Genomic DNA, 21739 nt, shown 5'->3' with positions numbered 1-21739 from the left:
TTCCTGTATAGAATTTTAAAATACCAAACATTGGCGATACATTACATTACAGCTGCCGACTGTTCTTTTACTGTTCTTCCCAACGCTGCTATAAAAAATATTCTATTGCCAAATAGTTTTTAATCGCTTTAGATAGTGTACCGTAATACATAATATGGAGGGCATGCTGGGATTTTTAGTTCTAAAACAGCTGGCGAACCCAATAGGTTGCCTAAGATGGAAAAGTACATCTCTTAATTATCAACACAAAGAAACCTCTGTAGGAATAGTAGATACTTGTTATCTTCCAGCTGTTGTAGAACCACAAGTCCAAGCATGCCTTCCCACCAAAGCAACCGGTTCTCTTGTAGTGTTACAGCAGCTGGACTGCCATCAATCTGTATACCTGCATATCACATATATCTGTATACCTGCATATCACGTATATCTGTATACCTGCATATCACGTATATCTGTATACCTGCATATCACGTATATCTGTATACCTGCATATCACGTATATCTGTATACCTGCATATCACGTATATCTGTATACCTGCATATCACGTATATCTGTATACCTGCATATCACGTATATCTGTATACCTGCATATCACGTATATCTGTATACCTGCATATCACGTATCTGTATATCTGCTTTTTCATCCTGTTTTGCAGCTGTTCAACTGTTATCTTTCTGCTGTTGAATAATACAATATATTTCATTGTATTTTCCTATTAGATCTAAGAAAGTGGCCACCCTATCAGATTGCATACAAGCGGCCTCCATCGCTAAGGCGGATCTGGGCTTTGAGCTAGAAGAACTGGAGGAAGCTGCCAGTTTAGTTCAAGAGGAAGAAAAACTGCTGCAGGTGTCAGACAGCGCTAGCAGACAGCCTGCAGCACGCGCTCCATCTGAGACCTTCAGCAGCTATGTCTCATCGGAGACAGAATGCACCTCGTCAGAGGAGGACGAGACCAGCAGCAGCGAGGAACTCCAGGACTCATCTGAGCCGCTCACACACGAGACCACCAGACCTCTCATACAGGTTATGGGTAATAGACAGACGCACGCTAACACAGCTGCAAGTACAGATCCTTCCTCTGCACAGCCATCTGTTCCCTTACAGGCGGTGGTGAACACAGGGGAGAAGGTGCAAGCAGCAGTTACCACCCCCGATATCCCCCTAAGGCACACTTCTGATGACACTGACAAATCCCAAGAGACAGACTGCGCAGCCCGGCACTCGGATTGTACTGAACCAAAGTGTCTACCCAGGGCGTTCTTAGAGGTGACTCCGAAGATGAACCCACTCCTCATTGTTCAGCGGTCAGAGGAGGAGGAGGAGGAGATGTCGCTTGTAGAATAATCTCTCCCGTCCGTCTCTCATTAAAGACTTCGGGTTGGATTGCATTTTCATTATAGATAAATGACAGCCTCAGTCTTTGGATACTTCATTATTGCCTGAGATGTCATCCTGGGCATCAGATCTTTCTAAGCAACTGAGAGAGAGAGCGAGAGAGAGAGAGAGAGAGCCTGATACAGCGTTAGACGTTAAATCAATCAGAACATAACTTTTACACAGTGAGGTGTAAATATGATGCCTTGAATTGGTCATTAACCAGGCTCCATTTCAAGTTTTTAGGACATCAAGGTTCTATAATTTGGTGAAAATATGGTTTTGCCTATCTATCCCGTGGCATTTCTTTCTCCTAAATGTGTTCTGTTATCACGCAGTTCCATGCCAGTATGTCCAGCAGCCTCACAAAGGCAACATTTTTATATTTACTAGTTCCCAGCGGCGTAACTCCCCGGAGGAAGCATTTGTCTGTGTGCTAGGTCCCATGGGGGCACCAAGAAAGGGGCACATCCAGGATACCAGCGCCTGTAGCCTAGGGCACCCAGTCTTTGAGGTCCTAGCTGTGGGGTGAGGGGGCACCTTGCCTCCAGAAGCCAGCGGTGGAATTAATAAGCAGCATTCTTATGGAACTGACCTCAAATGAGCCCATAATGTTGGCTGCCTCCGCTGTGTGTAGTTGAGAAGTACAATTTAAATCTGCGCATCCATTATAGGTAACATCTGTACTGTTTTGCGTATCGACAGCTTTTTTTGTGGACATTACATGAGTAATATTATTATTCTTCAGCTTTTTGTCTTCTAATAAAGTGTTTCATTCGCCGCCGAGTGGATTTGTGAAGCTGGATAACTGGGGGATTCTGGAAGCATTAATTCCTAGGAATAATAAGACCTCTTTGACAGTAATTGGTAATATTGGTTCCCTTCTACTATTCACTTTGATACCAGAAAGAGACACTAAGAAGCTGGATTAAGAGGTGACCCGTCTCGTGTAATGTTCGGGGATTTTCTTTCTACGTTTCCCGGAGTGTTTCTCCTGACGCTTTCTGTCTCTGTCTAGAGGAGCGAGCCATTGATTAGGCCAGATTTATTGCGCTTAGTGATAAATGCACCAAAGAAATTGATTAATACCTCCGAAAACGGCCGCGGGGCATTGCCAGGAAGACACATCTTAAATAATGTTAGAAGATCGAGCTGATGTCTAAAAGCTGGAGAAATGGGACAGGGACATGCGTGTTAGAGAGATAAATGCTTTCGCTGTTTGAGTTCTATGGGCTGGCCATTTGTCTGCCAGATAAGGAACAGTGCTGCTACGGGAGATAAGCTGGAGGGGGGTAGGATAAATGGGGCATGTTCCAGGCAATTAGGAACACGGAACAGATAGCCGGTTATTCTGTGCTCCATACACTGGCTGCAACCGATTCCAACGTGTTCTAATGTGTTATTACTCTGGAAAGTGGTTTCCTGGCTGCAGCTAATGCTGAACATTCTTAAATGGAAAACGATATTGTTTTTTTTTATTCTTTTTATAGCGCCACCATGTTACGCAGTGCATAATATGATGTCATCACCTACATTAAAACTTAAAATAATGTGCATCTATATCAGGAATCCGATATTTCTAAATGTTTAAGCAATAAAAAAAAATGTATAAAAAATTTATATGCATGCTTTTTATTAAAGCATATAAACAAGAGGTGGAAATTTAATGTTCATTCTAGCACCCTGCACCTGTCCCAACCTGTGCAGTTCTTCTTTCCTGCCTGGGGTGTCACACTCTGCTCTGGTGCTTCTAGCACACTCTGGGCCTGATTCAGAGCCGCTCGTAAGGGGCCGCTGGTTTGCTCTGAGCGATGTTCGCACAACTGCGCATGCGTATGGGTCGTAATGCGCATGCGCAAACCAGTCATTGCGGTCGGAAATCGTGCGCTCGCAAAACAGCGAGGGGCTGTTAATTTGATTGACAGAATGTCCCGTTTGTGGGTGGTAACGGGAAGGTGCTTGAAAACGGGGTGAGTGGAGATCCGAACGCAGGCGTGCCTAACGGTCAAAAGGGCGTTTAACGGGAGCGCATAATTAGTAAAGGAGCGTCATCGACCACGTCACTTGGTTGTCTTTTAGCCTGAACTGCTCGCCGTGATAGCGGTAAGAAAAACCTATCACAAGCACTGCGAGCAGTTCAGATGCCTTTCGGTGTACCCGATTAATCTAATAAATACCGGAGATGACGTGTGTTGCAAACGGCAAAGGGGCGTCTTTACAAAATAGCGAGCGCATTTTTCTTTCGCTCGCTCGCTCACTCAGACATAGAGGCGTCAACAAACCGCAAAAACCTAGCGCTCAATTTAAATAGCCGGCCCCTTTTTTGGAACGACCGTCCGCAAATAGCGTCCGGCTCTGAATCAGGCCCTCTGATCTGTATCTCAACCGTTTGTTCCATCAGCTGAGTGTGCTAGAAGCACCAGAGCAGAGAGCGACACCCCAGACAGGAAAGAGGAACTGCACGGAGTGTGGCAGGTGCAGGGTTCTAGAATGAACACAATAAATGTGCACAAGGCATAATAACACAATAACGAGAAGGAAGGTTTTTTAACAAGCAACCAAATCAGACCAGGAATGGGTTGCTATAAACATGGTGCCTGATTCATTACGGATCGCAAATGCGATTACGCGCGCAGACGGACGATTGTTGCGTTCTGCACATGCATCGCAGTGCGCATGCGCGACGGCAATCACACAAACAGACCCATCACAGAGTGATTGACAGGAAATGAGCGTTTGGGGGTGTTGATGGCGAAACGCAGGCGTGTTAGTGCGTTTGAACTCCATTACAGGAGCGTGCATAAATTAGTCACTGTGATGCCATAAGCAGCTTGAGCTTTCACTGCATGCGCTGAGGTTAGCGATTTCTGAGTAAGGTCTGACCTTGTGCAATTGTGCGTGAGCCTCCGATGGTACTCGATGTTACCGATGGTTTTGCAGACTTGCAAGGTATTACGGATGTGAGTAAGGGGAAGCGGGCGTCCTTATGTTGGGCTGCGACGGCATAGCAATCGCAATAATTAGCATATTTTCGCAGTGGGTCTGCGTGTGTGTTATCGCAACTGCGATATGTAATGAATCAAGCCCAGGGTCCATACATCAGGCCCAAATCATCTGCAAACGCCAAATCAGACCAGGAAAGTGCTGGTATCAATATCAACATGGTCCATACATCAGCCCCAAATCTTCCTCGGACCTGTACAGTTCATTTTATAGAAGATCAGAGGGTGATTGGGCTTGTTACATCGCCTCTTCCAGGCCAATATACAACGACGACTGAGACATCGTTTCAGGATTGAAGAGGAAAAGTTTACACAAAAGTCCCAGTGGGCTGAAAGGAAGGAGAAGGCAGCACAGAGCTATATGACCACTGGTCTCCACGTTTCAAATACAAATCTGACTGCATTTGGTCCATGAAACGTAAAGTCACTGGGGGTATGCTCTGTTCTGTGCAGGAAACACATTTGGATAAGTTTATCATGTGACAAGATGGGGTACGTAAGAGTCCAGGATTCATTCCAATTATCTTTGTTTAGGTGAGGTAGGTACAAGCACCACCTATACAGTACATAATAGATACTTTCTTATTATCCATTCATACTACTGCCCGCTCACTTCTCTACACAAATGCACGCCGCCTCCCCCTCCACCTAATTACGTCCTCCCACTCTCGCCTCCAAGATTGTGCCCGTGCTGCTCCATCCCCTCCCTCTCAGACTCTCCAATTCTCTACAAAACTTCCAACGGGCACTCAAGACCTACTACTTCATCATGGCCTTTCAGCTCTCATCCTAACCCACTGCCCCATGCCCCTTGCTGACTGTCTACCCCATCTGTGTCACCCCATTCTGTCTGCCCCTCTCTATTAGAATGTAAGCTCTTAGGAGCCTCATGTGCTTTTCCTTCCCTCACTTCTACCATCATCTCCTCCCCACTGCTAATAACGGCCCCTAACCCTTGGGTTCTGCCGCTCTGCTGCTTATTTGGGTGTCATGACTGCCGATGCAGTAAGGATTATAAACCTTGTCCATGTTCTGCAATGTTATGTACTGTAAGTCACTTTTTACCTTGTATTGTTCATACTGTTTCTTGTACGCTGCTGTCAGGCGCTGTGGACCACTTGTGGTGCCATATAAAGCAGTGCCCGAAGTGGGAACTTAGAGGTGGGGGTATGGAGAATGTATCTCTCCCACCCCCCTTGGGCCCCTGCTTCCATATAACCCCATTGTACGTCTTACCCCCCACTTCTCCCTTCTCTCACACCCTTTTCACTGATTCCCTCTCTTTCACCCCCTACAATACTAACTGCCTGCCTTTCTCTCTATTCCCTCTCTCACATCCTCCCCTCTCTCTACTTACCGCTTGCCTGCGCTGCTGGAATGGAGCTGCCAGGAGCACCGGGTCCTACGTTGCTACTGCAGTTGTGCGAGCCAATGAGAAACTGCCACTTGGCAGCTTCTCATTGGCTCCTGGCCGCGAGCCCTGTGATTGGCTGGCGGACGCGAGCCCTGTGATTGGCTGGCAGCCAGTTTGTGCTGACTGTAGCTGGGACCGGGTGCTTTGTCCCGGCTACATTCCAGCGTCTCCGCTGCCGCCGATCGTGATGTGTCCCCTGTTCCAGCGCTGGTGTATTCTCTTCTGCGGCTAAAATGAAGTAGGGTCGGGAAGTGGCGGTATGTCATACCGCCGTATACCGCCCCACTTCGACCACTGGTTTAAAGGATAATAATTATAAGGCAAAGATAGCCATGACTCTGAGCTGGATAACTCCACAGTAGCAGCGTGATTACAGGGCCACTTGGAAGCAGTATAACCACAACTTAAATAGCTGATAATTATGTCGTTAAAAAACAAAACAAAAAAAAAACAGTTTTATACATAGCATTGAAAGGCTGAGCCCCTGAGCCAGGAATGAGTTGGTGTAAATGTGTTCTACCCTACAGATGACCACAGGAGCGGATCCAGGCAGGCAGGAATTCCGTAAGATCTGCGTTGAACGACTGGGGAGCTTTGGGAGAATGCATTAGATTTCACTGAATACTTAGAATTCAAACAACAAAATCCTAATTTCTGTATGATTGTAGCGTAGGAGAAGTTAGCATTTCCATAAGTTAGGAATTCTCCCCATTGAACGTATTTCACTTTCCCCTCTCAGTAACATATTTTATTTTGGGAACTAGCACTGAGCTGCGTCCCTATAGGCTATCCATTGCTCACGGATCCATGCTCTAAGCTCTTCTAGTTATGTCCCTTTGATAAAGGTTTCCCCGCTTCCCCTACCACCTATAACTCATTATAATGTCCTTTGCTGTCGTTCTATCTCAGTATGGGAGTGGAAATCATCTGTGTGGTGCACATGGAAGCAGGATCCAAGCACCTCTATAAACCACTATTCATAGCCAATTCCTGGGGGGCGTGAAGCCCAGCCTACACCAGTAACGGTCAGGTGCTGGGTGATGACATGACAGACATGGCTGGAATAAATATTAAAGTAAGGTAATTGTAATGTAAATTAGGAATTCTGTTTGGCTCAATATTCCACAGAATCTTTTGCAGCAGGATTCAGGGATTAGACTACTGATCTATTGATTTGGTGCATTCCTAATGTAAGTGCAGCTGTTTTCAACAAGCTCCTTTAATAATAAGTTCTATAATAGTAATCTTTCCATGACAGGGCCCGGTGCCTAGAATGTAGATCTCCTTTTATGGATGATAACGTTCTTGCCAGAGGAGGACTCTGTAGAGGTGCAGGTAAGCAGTGTTTAAAATGGTGCTAAATTAACCTAAAAAAAGTGATTGTAAAGGGAAGTTATGTTTTAATATAATGGGGTTAATTCGCAACTTTAACGACAAATCATGTACAAGGGTTAACACTGGGTACACACTAACAGATAAATCTGTCTGGTGGAAAGGAAAATCTGGTCTGTCTTCCAGGGTTTTGGAGCCAATTTTCATTGCTATTTGATCCCATACATTACCAGATTTTCCTTCCCACCAGACAGATTGGACAGATATATCTGTCAGGGTGTACCCAAAGGCACTAGGGGGGGGGGGGGGGGGGGAGGTTAGGTTTAGGCATCGGGGAGGGAAAGTTAGGTTAGCATACTCACCTCTCCTCGTCGGGATTCTGACCGCCGGCATCCTGTACTCAACCCTAAATATATATATACTGTAGCGCCGAACAGGACACACAAGCGGCTTATGTTGCTTAATATGATATGCGGCATGCCTGTATTCTGTGTGCGAAACGCTACGTCACAGTGCGAAATGCTACATTAGTGTAACAGCCGCATATCAGAAGCTGCTTCTGTGTCATATTCGCATCACTTTGCGAATAAGATACATTTGAAGGAAAAGTCGTGCAAAAAGATGTTTGCTGCTACCAAGTCACTCACTAGAAGGACTCTGTAGGCGCCAAAGGTGTCCGGAGGCGCCGCGCTGTGCCTGCTGGATACCCGGAGGGCGGATTGGGCCACCTGGAGAGTCCCCGCTGGGCCATTCCCTCTCCCACCCTCTGCACCTCACACTACCTGCTTCCCTCTCCCTTCACCTCACACCACCTGCTTCTCTCTCCCACCCTCTGCACCTCTCACAATCTGCTTCCCTCTCCCTTCACCTCACACCACCTGCTTCCCTCTCCCACCCTCTGCACCTCACACTACCTGCTTCCCTCTCCCACCCTCTGCACCTCACACAATCGGCTTCCCTCTCCCACCCCTTGCACCTCACACTACCTGCTTCCCTCTCCCACCCCCGTCACCTCACACTACCTGCTTCCCTCCCCCACCCCCTGCACCTCACACTACCTGCTTCCCTCTCCCACCCTCTGCACCTCACACAATCGGGTTCCCTCTCCCACCCCCTGCACCTCACACCACCTGCTTCCCTCCCCCACCCCCTGCACCTCACACTACCTGCTTCCCTCTCCCACCCTCTGCACCTCACGCAATCGGCTTCCCTCTCCCACCCCCGGCACCTCACACTACCTGCTTCCCTCCCCCACCCCCTGCACCTCACACTACCTGCTTCCCTCTCCCACCCCCTTCACCTCACACTACCTGCTTCCCTCTCCCACCCCCTGCTCCTCACACTACTTGCTTCCCTCTCCCTTCACCTCACACCACCTGCTTCCCTCTCCCACCCCCTGCACCTCACACTACCTTCTTCCCTCTCCCACCCTCTGCACCTCACACCACCTGCTTCCCTCTCCCACCCTCTGCACCTCACACAATAGGCTTCCCTCTCCCACCCCCTGCACCTCACACTACCTGCTTCCCTCTCCCACCCCCTTCACCTCACACCACCTGCTTCCCTCTCCCACCCACTGCACCTCACACTACCTGCATCCCTCTCCCACCCCCTTCACCTCACACCACCTGCTTCCCTCTCCCACCCCCTGCACCTCACACCACCTGCTTTCCTCTACCGCCCTCTGCACCTCACACTACCTGCTTCCCTCCCCCACCCCCTGCACCTCACACTACCTGCTTCCCTCTCCCACCCTCTGCACCTCACACTACCTGCTTCTCTCTCCCACCCCCTTCACCTCACACCACCTGCTTCCCTCTCCCACCCCCTGCACCTCACACTACCTGCTTCCCTGTCCCACCCTCTGCACCTCACACAATCGGCTTCCCTCTCCCACCCCCGACACCTCACACCACCTGCTTTCCTCTCCCACCCCCTGCTTTCCTCTCCTACCCCCTGCACCTCACACTACCTGCTTCTCTCTCCCACCCCCTTCACCTCACACCACCTGCTTCCCTCTCCCACCCTCTGCACCTCACACAATCGGCCTCCCTCTCCCACCCCCTGCACCTCACACTACCTGCTTCCCTCTCCCACCCCCTTCACCTCACACTACCTGCTTCCCTCTCCCACCCCCTGCTCCTCACACTACCTGCTTCCCTCTCCCACCCCCTGCACCTCACACTACCTACTTCCCTCTCCCACCCCCTGCACCTCACACTACCTGCTTCCCTCTCCCACCCCCTTCACCTCACACCACCTGCTTCCCTCTCCCACCCTCTGCACCTCACACAATCGGCTTCCCTTTCCCACCCCCTGCACCTCACAATACCTGCTTCTCTCTCCCATACCCTTCACCTCACACCACCTGCTTCCCTCTCCCACCCTCTGCACCTCACACAATCGGTTTCCCTCTCCCACCCCCTGCACCTCACACTACCTGCTTCCCTCTCCCACCCCCTTCACCTCACACCACCTGCTTCCCTCTCCCACCCACTGCACCTCACACTACCTGCTTCCCTCTCCCACCCCCTTCACCTCACACCACCTGCTTCCCTCTCCCACCCCCTGCACCTCACACTACCTGCTTCCCTCTCCCACCCTCTGCACCTCACACTACCGGCTTCTCTCTCCCACCCCCTTCACCTCACACTACCTGCATCCCTCTCCCATCCCCTTTACCTCACACTACCTGCTTCCCTCTCCCACCCCCTGCTCCTCACACTACCTGCTTCCCTCTCCCTTCACCTCACACCACCTGCTTCCCTCCCACCCTCTGCACCTCACACAATCTGCTTCCCTCTCCCTTCACCTCACACCACCTCTGCTTCCCTCTCCCACCCTCTGCACCTCACACTACCTGCTTCCCTCTCCCACCCTCTGCACCTCACACAATCGGCTTCCCTCTCCCACCCCTTGCACCTCACACTACCTGCTTCCCTCTCCCACCCCCGTCACCTCACACTACCTGCTTCCCTCCCCCACCCCCTGCACCTCACACTACCTGCTTCCCTCTCCCACCCTCTGCACCTCACACAATCGGCTTCCCTCTCCCACCCCCTGCACCTCACACCACCTGCTTCCCTCTCCCACCCCCTGCACCTCACACCACCTGCTTCCCTCTCCCACCCACTGCACCTCACACTACCTGCATCCCTCTCCCACCCACTGCACCTCACACTACCTGCATCCCTCTCCCACCCCCTTCACCTCACACCACCTGCTTCCCTCTCCCACCCCCTGCACCTCACACCACTTGCTTTCCTCTACCGCCCTCTGCACATCACACTACCTGCTTCCCTCCCCCACCCCCTGCACCTCACACTACCTGCTTCCCTCTCCTACCCCCTTCACCTCACACTACCTGCTTCCCTCTCCCACCCCCTGCTCCTCACACTACCTGCTTCCCTCTCCCACCCCCTGCACCTCACACTACCTACTTCCCTCTCCCACCCCCTGCACCTCACACTACCTGCTTCCCTCTCCCACCCCCTTGACCTCACACCACCTGCTTCCCTCTCCCACCCTCTGCACCTCACACAATCGGCTTCCCTTTCCCACCCCCTGCACCTCACAATACCTGCTTCTCTCTCCCATACCCTTCACCTCACACCACCTGCATCCCTCTCCCACCCTCTGCACCTCACACAATCGGCTTCCCTCTCCCACCCCCTGCACCTCACACTACCTGCTTCCCTCTCCCACCCCCTTCACCTCACACCACCTGCTTCCCTCTCCCACCCACTGCACCTCACACTACCTGCTTCCCTCTCCCACCCCCTGCTCCTCACACTACCTGCTTCCCTCTCCCACCCCCTGCACCTCACACTACCTACTTCCCTCTCCCACCCCCTGCACCTCACACTACCTGCTTCCCTCTCCCACCCCCTTCACCTCACACCACCTGCTTCCCTCTCCCACCCTCTGCACCTCACACAATCGGCTTCCCTTTCCCACCCCCTGCACCTCACAATACCTGCTTCTCTCTCCCATACCCTTCACCTCACACCACCTGCTTCCCTCTCCCACCCTCTGCACCTCACACAATCGGTTTCCCTCTCCCACCCCCTGCACCTCACACTACCTGCTTCCCTCTCCCACCCCCTTCACCTCACACCACCTGCTTCCCTCTCCCACCCACTGCACCTCACACTACCTGCTTCCCTCTCCCACCCCCTTCACCTCACACCACCTGCTTCCCTCTCCCACCCCTTGCACCTCACACTACCTGCTTCCCTCTCCCACCCTCTGCACCTCACACTACCGGCTTCTCTCTCCCACCCCCTTCACCTCACACTACCTGCATCCCTCTCCCATCCCCTTTACCTCACACTACCTGCTTCCCTCTCCCACCCCCTGCTCCTCACACTACCTGCTTCCCTCTCCCTTCACCTCACACCACCTGCTTCCCTCCCACCCTCTGCACCTCACACAATCTGCTTCCCTCTCCCTTCACCTCACACCACCTCTGCTTCCCTCTCCCACCCTCTGCACCTCACACTACCTGCTTCCCTCTCCCACCCTCTGCACCTCACACAATCGGCTTCCCTCTCCCACCCCTTGCACCTCACACTACCTGCTTCCCTCTCCCACCCCCGTCACCTCACACTACCTGCTTCCCTCCCCCACCCCCTGCACCTCACACTACCTGCTTCCCTCTCCCACCGTCTGCACCTCACACAATCGGCTTCCCTCTCCCACCCCCTGCACCTCACACCACCTGCTTCCCTCTCCCACCCCCTGCACCTCACACCACCTGCTTCCCTCTCCCACCCACTGCACCTCACACTACCTGCATCCCTCTCCCACCCACTGCACCTCACACTACCTGCATCCCTCTCCCACCCCCTTCACCTCACACCACCTGCTTCCCTCTCCCACACCCTGCACCTCACACCACCTGCTTTCCTCTACCGCCCTCTGCACATCACACTACCTGCTTCCCTCCCCCACCCCCTGCACCTCACACTACCTGCTTCCCTCTCCCACCCCCTTCACCTCACACTACCTGCTTCCCTCTCCCACCCCCTGCTCCTCACACTACCTGCTTCCCTCTCCCACCCCCTGCACCTCACACTACCTACTTCCCTCTCCCACCCCCTGCACCTCACACTACCTGCTTCCCTCTCCCACCCCCTTCACCTCACACCACCTGCTTCCCTCTCCCACCCCCGTCACCTCACACTACCTGCTTCCCTCTCCCACCCCTTGCACCTCACACTACCTGCTTCCCTCTCCCACCCCCATCACCTCACACTACCTGCTTCCCTCCCCCACCCCCTGCACCTCACACTACCTGCTTCCCTCTCCCACCCTCTGCACCTCACACAATCGGCTTCCCTCTCCACCCCCTGCACCTCACACCACCTGCTTCCCTCTCCCACCCCCTGCTCCTCACACTACCTGCTTCCCTCTCCCACCCCCTGCACCTCACACTACCTACTTCCCTCTCCCACCCCCTGCACCTCACACTACCTGCTTCCCTCTCCCACCCCCTTCACACACCACCTGCTTCCCTCTCCCACCCTCTGCACCTCACACAATCGGCTTCCCTTTCCCACCCCCTGCACCTCACAATACCTGCTTCTCTCTCCCATACCCTTCACCTCACACCACCTGCATCCCTCTCCCACCCTCTGCACCTCACACAATCGGCTTCCCTCTCCCACCCCCTGCACCTCACACTACCTGCTTCCCTCTCCCACCCCCTTCACCTCACACCACCTGCTTCCCTCTCCCACCCACTGCACCTCACACTACCTGCTTCCCTCTCCCACCCCCTTCACCTCACACCACCTGCTTCCCTCTCCCACCCCCTGCACCTCACACTACCTGCTTCTCTCTCCCACCCTCTGCACCTCACACTACCTGCTTCTCTCTCCCACCCCCTTCACCTCACACTACCTGCTTCCCTCTCCCACCCCCTGCTCCTCACACTACCTGCTTCCCTCTCCCTTCACCTCACACCACCTGCTTCCCTCTCCCACCCTCTGCACCTCACACAACCTGCTTCCCTCTCCCACCCTCTGCACCTCACACAATCGGCTTCCCTCTCCCACCCCCTGCACCTCACACTACCTGCTTCCCTCTCTCACCCCCGTCACCTCACACTACCTGCTTCCCTCTCCCACCCCTTGCACCTCACACTACCTGCTTCCATCTCCCACCCCCATCACCTCACACTACCTGCTTCCCTCCCCCACCCCCTGCACCTCACACTACCTGCTTCCCTCTCCCACCCTCTGCACCTCACACAATCGGCTTCCCTCTCCACCCCCTGCACCTCACACCACCTGCTTCCCTCTCCCACCCCCTGCACCTCACACTACCTGCTTCCCTCTCCCACCCTCTGCACCTCACACTACCTGCTTCCCTCTCCCACCCCCTGCACCTCACACTACGTGCTTCCCTCTCCCACCCCCGGCACCTCACACTACCTGCTTCCCTCCCCCACCCCCTGCACCTCACACTACCTGCTTCCCTCTCCCACCCCCTGCACCTCACACTACCTGCTTCTCTCTCCCACCCCCTTCACCTCACACCACCAGCTTCCCTCTCCCACCCTCTGCACCTCACAGAATCGGCTTCCCTCTCCCACCCCCTGAACCTTACACTACCTGCTTCCCTCTCCCACCCCGGCACCTAACACCACCTGCTTTCCTCTCCCACCCCCTGCACCTCACACTACCTGCTTCCCTCTCCCACCCCCTGCTCCTCACACTACCTGCTTCCCTCTCCCTTCACCTCACACCACCTGCTTCCCTCTCCCACCCCCTGCACCTCACACTACCTTCTACCCTCTCCCACCCTCTGCACCTCACACCACCTGCTTCCCTCTCCCACCCTCTGCACCTCACACAATCGGCTTCCCTCTCCCACCCCCTGCACCTCACACTACCTGCTTCCCTCTCCCACCCCCTTCACCTCACACCACCTGCTTCCCTCTCCCACCCACTGCACCTCACACTACCTGCTTCCCTCTCCCACCCCCTTCACCTCACACCACCTGCTTCCCTCTCCAACCCCCTGCACCTCACACTACCTGCTTCCCTCTCCCACCCCCTGCATCTCACACTACCTGCTTCCCTCTCCCACCCCCTTCACCTCACACCACCTGCTTCCCTCTCCCACCCACTGCACCTCACACTACCTGCTTCCCTCTCCCACCCCCTTCACCTCACACCACCTGCTTCCCTATCCAACCCCCTGCACCTCACACTACCTGCTTCCCTCTCCAACCCTCTGCAACTCACACTACCTGCTTCCCTCACCCACACCCTGCACCTCACACTACCTGCTTCTCTCTCCCACCCCCTTCACCTCACACCACCTGCTTCCCTCTCCCACCCCCTGCACCTCACACTACCTGCTTCCCTGTCCCACCCTCTGCACCTCACACAATCGGCTTCCCTCTCCCACCCCCGACACCTCACACCACCTGCTTTCCTCTCCCACCCCCTGCTTTCCTCTCCCACCCCCTGCACCTCACACTACCTGCTTCTCTCTCCCACCCCCTTCACCTCACACTACCTGCTTCCCTCTCCCACCCCCTGCACCTCACACTACCTGCTTCCCTCTCCCACCCTCTGCACCTCACACTACCTGCTTCTCTCTCCCACCCCCTTCACCTCACACTACCTGCTTCTCTCTCCCACCCCCTTCACCTCACACTACCTGCTTCCCTCTCCCATCCCCTTCACCTCACACTACCTGCTTCCCTCTCCCATCCCCTTCACCTCACACTACCTGCTTCCCTCTCCCATCCCCTTCACCTCACACTACCTGCTTCCCTCTCCCACCCCCTGCTCCTCACACTACCTGCTTCCCTCTCCCTTCACCTCACACCACCTGCTTCCCTGTCCCACCCTCTGCACCTCACACAATCTGCTTCCCTCTCCCTCCCCCTGCACCTCACAACACCTGCTTCCCTCTCCCACCCTCTGCACCTCACACAATCTGCTTCCCTCTCCCACCCCCTGCTCCTCACACAATCTGCTTCCCTCTCCCACCCCCTGCTCCTCACACTACCTGCTTCCCTCTCCCTTCACCTCACACCACCTGCTTCCCTCTCCCACCCTCTGCACCTCACACAATCGGCTTCCCTCTCCCATCCCCTTCACCTCACACCACCTGCTTCTCTCTCCCACCCCCTTCACCTCACACTACCTGCTTCCCTCTCCCATCCCCTTTACCTCACACTACCTGCTTCCCTCTCCCACCCCCTGCTCCTCACACTACCTGCTTCCCTCTCCCTTCACCTCACACCACCTGCTTCCCTCTCCCACCCTCTGCACCTCACTCAATCTGCTTCCCTCTCCCTTCACCTCACACCACCTGCTTCCCTCTCCCACCCCCTGCACCTCACACTACCTGCTTCCCTCTCCCACCCTCTGCACCTCACACTACCTGCTTCTCTCTCCCACCCCATTCACCTCACACTACCTGCTTCCCTCTCCCATCCCCTTTACCTCACACTACCTGCTTCCCTCTCCCACCCCCTGCTCCTCACACTACCTGCTTCCCTCTCCCTTCACCTCACACCACCTGCTTCCCTCTCCCACCCCCTGCACCTCACACTACCTGCTTCCCTGTCCCACCCTCTGCACCTCACACAATCGGCTTCCCTCTCCCACCCCCGACACCTCACACCACCTGCTTTCCTCTCCCACCCCCTGCTTTCCTCTCCCACCCCCTGCACCTCACACTACCTGCTTCTCTCTCCCACCCCCTTCACCTCACACTACCTGCTTCCCTTTCCCACCCCCTGCACCTCACACTACCTGCTTCCCTCTCCCACCCTCTGCACCTCACACTACCTGCTTCTCTCTCCCACCCCCTTCACCTCACACTACCTGCTTCCCTCTCCCATCCCCTTCACCTCACACTACCTGCTTCCCTCTCCCATCCCCTTCACCTCACACTACCTGCTTCCCTCTCCCACCCCCTGCTCCTCACACTACCTGCTTCCCTCTCCCACCCCCTGCTCCTCACACTACCTGCTTCCCTCTCCCTTCACCTCACACCACCTGCTTCCCTCTCCCACCCTCTGCACCTCACACAATCTGCTTCCCTCTCCCACCCTCTGCACCTCACACTACCTGCTTCTCTCTCCCACCCCCTTCACCTCACACTACCTGCTTCCCTCTCCCATCCCCTTCACCTCACACTACCTGCTTCCCTCTACCATCCCCTTCACCTCACACTACCTGCTTCCCTCTCCCATCCCCTTCACCTCACACTACCTGCTTCTCTCTCCCACCCCCTTCACCTCACACAATCGGCTTCCCTCTCCCACCCTCTGCACCTCACACAACCTGCTTCCCTCTCCCACCCTCTGCACCTCACACAATCGGCTTCCCTCTCCCACCCCTTGCACCTGACACTACCTGCTTCCCTCTCCCACCCCTGTCACCTCACACTACCTGCTTCCCTCCCCCACCCCCTGCACCTCACACTACCTGCTTCCCTCTCCCACCCTCTGCACCTCACACAATCGGCTTCCCTCTCCCACCCCCTGCACCTCACACCACCTGCTTCCCTCTCCCACCCCCTGCACCTCACACTACCTGCTTCCCTCTCCCACCCTCTGCACCTCACACTACCTACTTCCCTCTCCCACCCCCTGCACCTCACACTACCTGCTTCCCTCTCCCACCCCCGGCACCTCACACTACCTGCTTCCCTCTCCCACCCTCTGCACCTCACACTACCTGCTTCCCTCTCCCACCCTCTGCACCTCACACTACCTGCTTCTCTCTCCCACCCCCTTCACCTCACACCACCTGCTTCCCTCTCCCACCCCCTGCACCTCACACTACCTGCTTCCCTGTCCCACCCTCTGCACCTCACACAATCGGCTTCCCTCTCCCACCCCCGACACCTCACACCACCTGCTTTCCTCTCCCACCCCCTGCTTTCCTCTCCTACCCCCTGCACCTCACACTACCTGCTTCTCTCTCCCACCCCCTTCACCTCACACCACCTTCTTCCCTCTCCCACCCTCTGCACCTCACACAATCTGCTTCCCTCTCCCACCCCCTGCTCCTCACACAATCTGCTTCCCTCTCCCACCCCCTGCTCCTCACACTACCTGCTTCCCTCTCCCTTCACCTCACACCACCTGCTTCCCTCTCCCACCCTCTGCACCTCACACAATCGGCTTCCCTCTCCCACCCCCTGCACCTCACACTACCTGCTTCCCTCTCCCACCCCCTTCACCTCACACCACCTGCTTCCCTCTCCCACCCCCTGCACCTCACACTACCTGCTTCCCTCTCCCACCCTCTGCACCTCACACTACCTGCTTCCCTCTCCCACCCTCTGCACCTCACACTACCTGCTTCTCTCTCCCACCCCCTTCACCTCACACTACCTGCTTCCCTCTCCCATCCCCTTCACCTCACACTACCTGCTTCCCTCTCCCATCCCCTTCACCTCACACTACCTGCTTCCCTCTCCCACCCCCTGCTCCTCACACTACCTGCTTCCCTCTCCCTTCACCTCACACCACCTGCTTCCCTCTCCCACCCTCTGCACCTCACACAATCTGCTTCCCTCTTCCTCCCCCTGCACCTCACAACACCTGCTTCCCTCTCCCACCCTCTGCACCTCACACAATCTGCTTCCCTCTCCCACCCCCTGCTCCTCACACAATCTGCTTCCCTCTCCCACCCCCTGCTCCTCACACTACCTGCTTCCCTCTCTCTTCACCTCACACCACCTGCTTCCCTCTCCCACCCTCTGCACCTCACACAATCGGCTTCCCTCTCCCACCCCCTGCACCTCACACTACCTGCTTCCCTCTCCCACCCCCTTCACCTCACACCACCTGCTTCCCTCTCCCACCCCCTGCACCTCACACTACCTGCTTCCCTCTCCCACCCTCTGCACCTCACACTACCTGCTTCTCTCTCCCACCCCCTTCACCTCACACTACCTGCTTCCCTCTCCCATCCCCTTTACCTCACACTACCTGCTTCCCTCTCCCACCCCCTGCTCCTCACACTACCTGCTTCCCTCTCCCTTCACCTCACACCACCTGCTTCCCTCTCCCACCCTCTGCACCTCACACAATCTGCTTCCCTCTCCCTTCACCTCACACCACCTGCTTCCCTCTCCCACCCTCTGCACCTCACACAACCTGCTTCCCTCTCCCACCCTCTGCACCTCACACAATCGGCTTCCCTCTCCCACCCCTTGCACCTCACACTACCTGCTTCCCTCTCCCACCCCCGTCACCTCACACTACCTGCTTCCCTCCCCCACCCCCTGCACCTCACACTACCTGCTTCCCTCTCGCACCCTCTGCACCTCACACAATCGGCTTCCCTCTCCCACCCCCTGCACCTCACACCACCTGCTTCCCTCTCCCACCCCCTGCACCTCACACTACCTGCTTCCCTCTCCCACCCTCTGCACCTCACACTACCTGCTTCCCTCTCCCACCCCCTGCACCTCACACTACCTGCTTCCCTCTCCCACCCCCTGCACCTCACACTACCTGCTTCCCTCTCCCACCCCCTGCACCTCACACTACCTGCTTCCCTCTCCCACCCCCTGCACCTCACACTACCTGCTTCCCTCTCCCACCCCCTGCACCTCACACTACCTGCTTCCCTCCCCCACCCCCTGCACCTCACACTACCTGCTTCCCTCTCCCACCCCCTGCACCTCACACCACCTGCTTCCCTCTCCCACCCCATGCAACTCACACCACCTGCTTCCCTCTCCCACCCCCTGCACCTCACACCACCTACTTCCCTCTCCCACCCCCTGCACCTCACACTACCTGTTCTCTCTCCCGCCCCCTGCACCTCACACTACCTGCTTCCCTCTCACCCCCTGTAACTCACGCTACACCCATGATGTGACATAGGATAGGACTATATACATATATTTATATAGTGGTGTCATTTGTGTTTGTGTTACATAAATATATATCAGCCATGGCTAGGCATTGTGACAAACCTGTGAAGTACCTGCCCGGAGAAGCCTGGGATATTGCCAGTAGTATTTATGTATAAAATACCCGCCCCCTCCCTGGAACACTTGAGGAGGGGGGGTGCTAAAGCAGGCACGTGCTACGGGGCGTCGTGGCTAAACACTAGTCTGGGCTCCGCATTGCTCGTACTTATTCTCGCTCAGGCACAGTGTGATAACTAGCAGGATACTGTACGTCTGCAAGACCCACTTGCATTCAACTCTGCATCGACCCTAAATAATTAATCTGCAAGTCGATTCTCAAGTGCCCGCACGCAGCTTGTCCAATCAGCTGAGACCTGACAGACACTGACAGAAGGTTTTGTCTTATCTCATAATCACACTTACTGGGTCCCTTGTTACCGATTCGGTCATTTGGCCTGTGCATCGGGTGACTGGCCCTATTTTATCAGGAACTAGAACCTAATTATTGTCAGTGGCCACAGAGATAATTCAGGGGTGCACGCAAATCGAACGTAACGCCGCTGTTCCTGTAGTTAAGCGATTATTTGCGACTGCGCATGCACGCAAAGTCCTTAAAAACCCCTACAAAACATGCGTTACACAGAGTACACGCAAACATGCCGTTGCGGTCGGGACAGGCGCTATCAGAAATGGGGCGACAAAGTGACTCCTATAAACAGCAGACACGTGGTCCCTGGGACCAATTATACCATTCCCTGCACCAGTTTCAGAACGATTTGCTCCCATCTTGTTCCATCTAACCATTTTAGAAAGTGGATCATCTGAACAAGCGCTCCATAGATTACAGCACGTCCTCTTGTGTCGAGAGGGCAGCCCCCTGCCGGGTCTGTAAATAGCCAGTTATTGTAAAACACGGCAGGGGTCTGCTCCAAGAGCCAAGACAGACAAAAGACAATTGCTCTGGCTCAGCACAGACAGTTCCTTGTAATCATGTTCTGTTTATAAATGTAATTGTTACCGATCCATAAGGCACATTTATGAAAGGTTCCAGTACTTGGTATTTCTGTGCTTTTTTTTTGCACAATTTTTATTTTTTTTTTTTAAAGTTAGATGTTTGACTTCAGTGCTCACCATGTTACATTTACTGAGTGGTTATAGTGTTCCTTTTATATTGAAATCCGGTAGTATTTATTGATTTTCAATAAACAGAGAAAAGAACAAACCCCAAACAAAGAATAAAAAGAACAGTACTACAAGGCTGTCAGCACAAAGGAGAACAAAACGTGTGCATTATCCAAGAATAAAAAAAAAATTAGAGAAGAGAACAAATTAAACAGGGCACTAGGTCCAAGGCTGTCAGAAACCCAGAAACAGCGCATCAACAATAGACACTTAGGGGCCTATTCATCATCACTTAATTTTGACAAAAGCAGGTGAAAAAGCACATCTGCAATTGTTAAAATTAAGTTATCGGGCCGTTCATTAAGAAGGTGAAGCAGGCGATATCATAGATATCTCCTACTTACCTTCCTCTTGGGGAATGGCCCGCTGTCCCCATACACTAGTATCATAGATATCTCCTACTTACCTTCCTCTTGGGGAATGGCCCGCTGTCCCCATACACTAGTATCACAGATATCTCCTACTTACCTTCTGTTTTCGGAATGGCCCGCTGTCCCCATACACTAGTATCACAGATATCTCCTACTTACCTTCCTCTCCCGGAATGGCCCGCTGTCCCCATACACTAGTATCACAGATATCTCCTACTTACCTTCCTCTCCCGGAATGGCCCGCTGTCCCCATACACTAGTATCACAGATATCTCCTACTTACCTTCCTCTCCCAGAATGGCCCGCTGTCCCCATACACTAGTATCACAGATATCTCCTACTTACCTTCTGTTTGCAGAATGGCCCGCTGTCCCCATACACTAGTATCACAGATATCTCCTACTTACCTTCTGTTTTCAGAATGGCCCGCTGTCCCCATACACTAGTATCACAGATATCTCCTACTTACCTTCCTCTCCCGGAATGGCCCGCTGTCCCCATACACTAGTATCACAGATATCTCCTACTTACCTTCCTCTCCCGGAATGGCCCGCTGTCCCCATACACTAGTATCACAGATATCTCCTACTTACCTTCCTCTCCCAGAATGGCCCGCTGTCCCCATACACTAGTATCACAGATATCTCCTACTTACCTTCCTCTCCCGAATGGCCCGCTGTCCCCATACACTAGTATCACAGATATCTCCTACTTACCTTCTGTTTGCAGAATGGCCCGCTGTCCCCATACACTAGTATCACAGATATCTCCTACTTACCTTCTGTTTGCGGAATGGCCCGCTGTCACCATACACCAGTATGGGGACAGAATCCATCAAGCTCCGAAAATATTATATTTTCGGAGCATGACTGCGGGGGCATTCGCCATCTTCAGATGGCAAATACCCCCGCTTGTTCTTTGCCGCCCGCTCTTCCCTATGGGAAGAGGGTCCGGCTTGCGAGAAGCGATCCTTTCGGATCCCTCCTCCCCTGTCCGGCTCCTTCCACCGGATGTCGGGGCTCTTGTGCGCATGCGTGACCTGTAGGTCACACATGCGCACCGCTGTCACTGTGCCGGAGCAATGATGAATTGCTCCGGTGGCCGCGGCGAATTAGGGTGTTAATTAACATTATGAATAGGCCCCTTAGGGGTATA

At 54.2% G+C, this 21739-nt stretch overlaps 1 protein-coding gene across 4 annotated transcripts in view; it reads left to right on the top strand.

Moving 5' to 3' along the window:
- SHQ1 (SHQ1, H/ACA ribonucleoprotein assembly factor) overlaps positions 1 to 3032 on the top strand; it is a 186502-nt gene extending 183470 nt beyond the window's left edge. For all 4 annotated transcript variants that reach the window (XM_088459759.1, XM_088459758.1, XM_088459760.1 and 1 more), the window contains one exon: positions 722 to 3032. In XM_088459759.1, the coding sequence (XP_088315885.1) occupies positions 722 to 1349 (628 nt within the window). In that variant the 3' untranslated portion in view covers positions 1350 to 3032. The remainder of the gene's footprint in view (positions 1 to 721) is intronic.
- The last annotated feature ends 18707 nt before the right edge of the window (positions 3033 to 21739 follow it).

The sequence above is a fragment of the Taudactylus pleione genome, unplaced genomic scaffold (genome assembly GCF_031769625.1).
Source record: "Taudactylus pleione unplaced genomic scaffold, aTauple2 ptg000934l, whole genome shotgun sequence".
In the NCBI taxonomy this organism is placed as follows: Eukaryota; Metazoa; Chordata; class Amphibia; order Anura; family Myobatrachidae; genus Taudactylus; species Taudactylus pleione.
The sequence above is the reverse complement of the archived record's forward strand: the minus strand, read 5'-3'. Positions and strand labels throughout refer to the sequence as shown.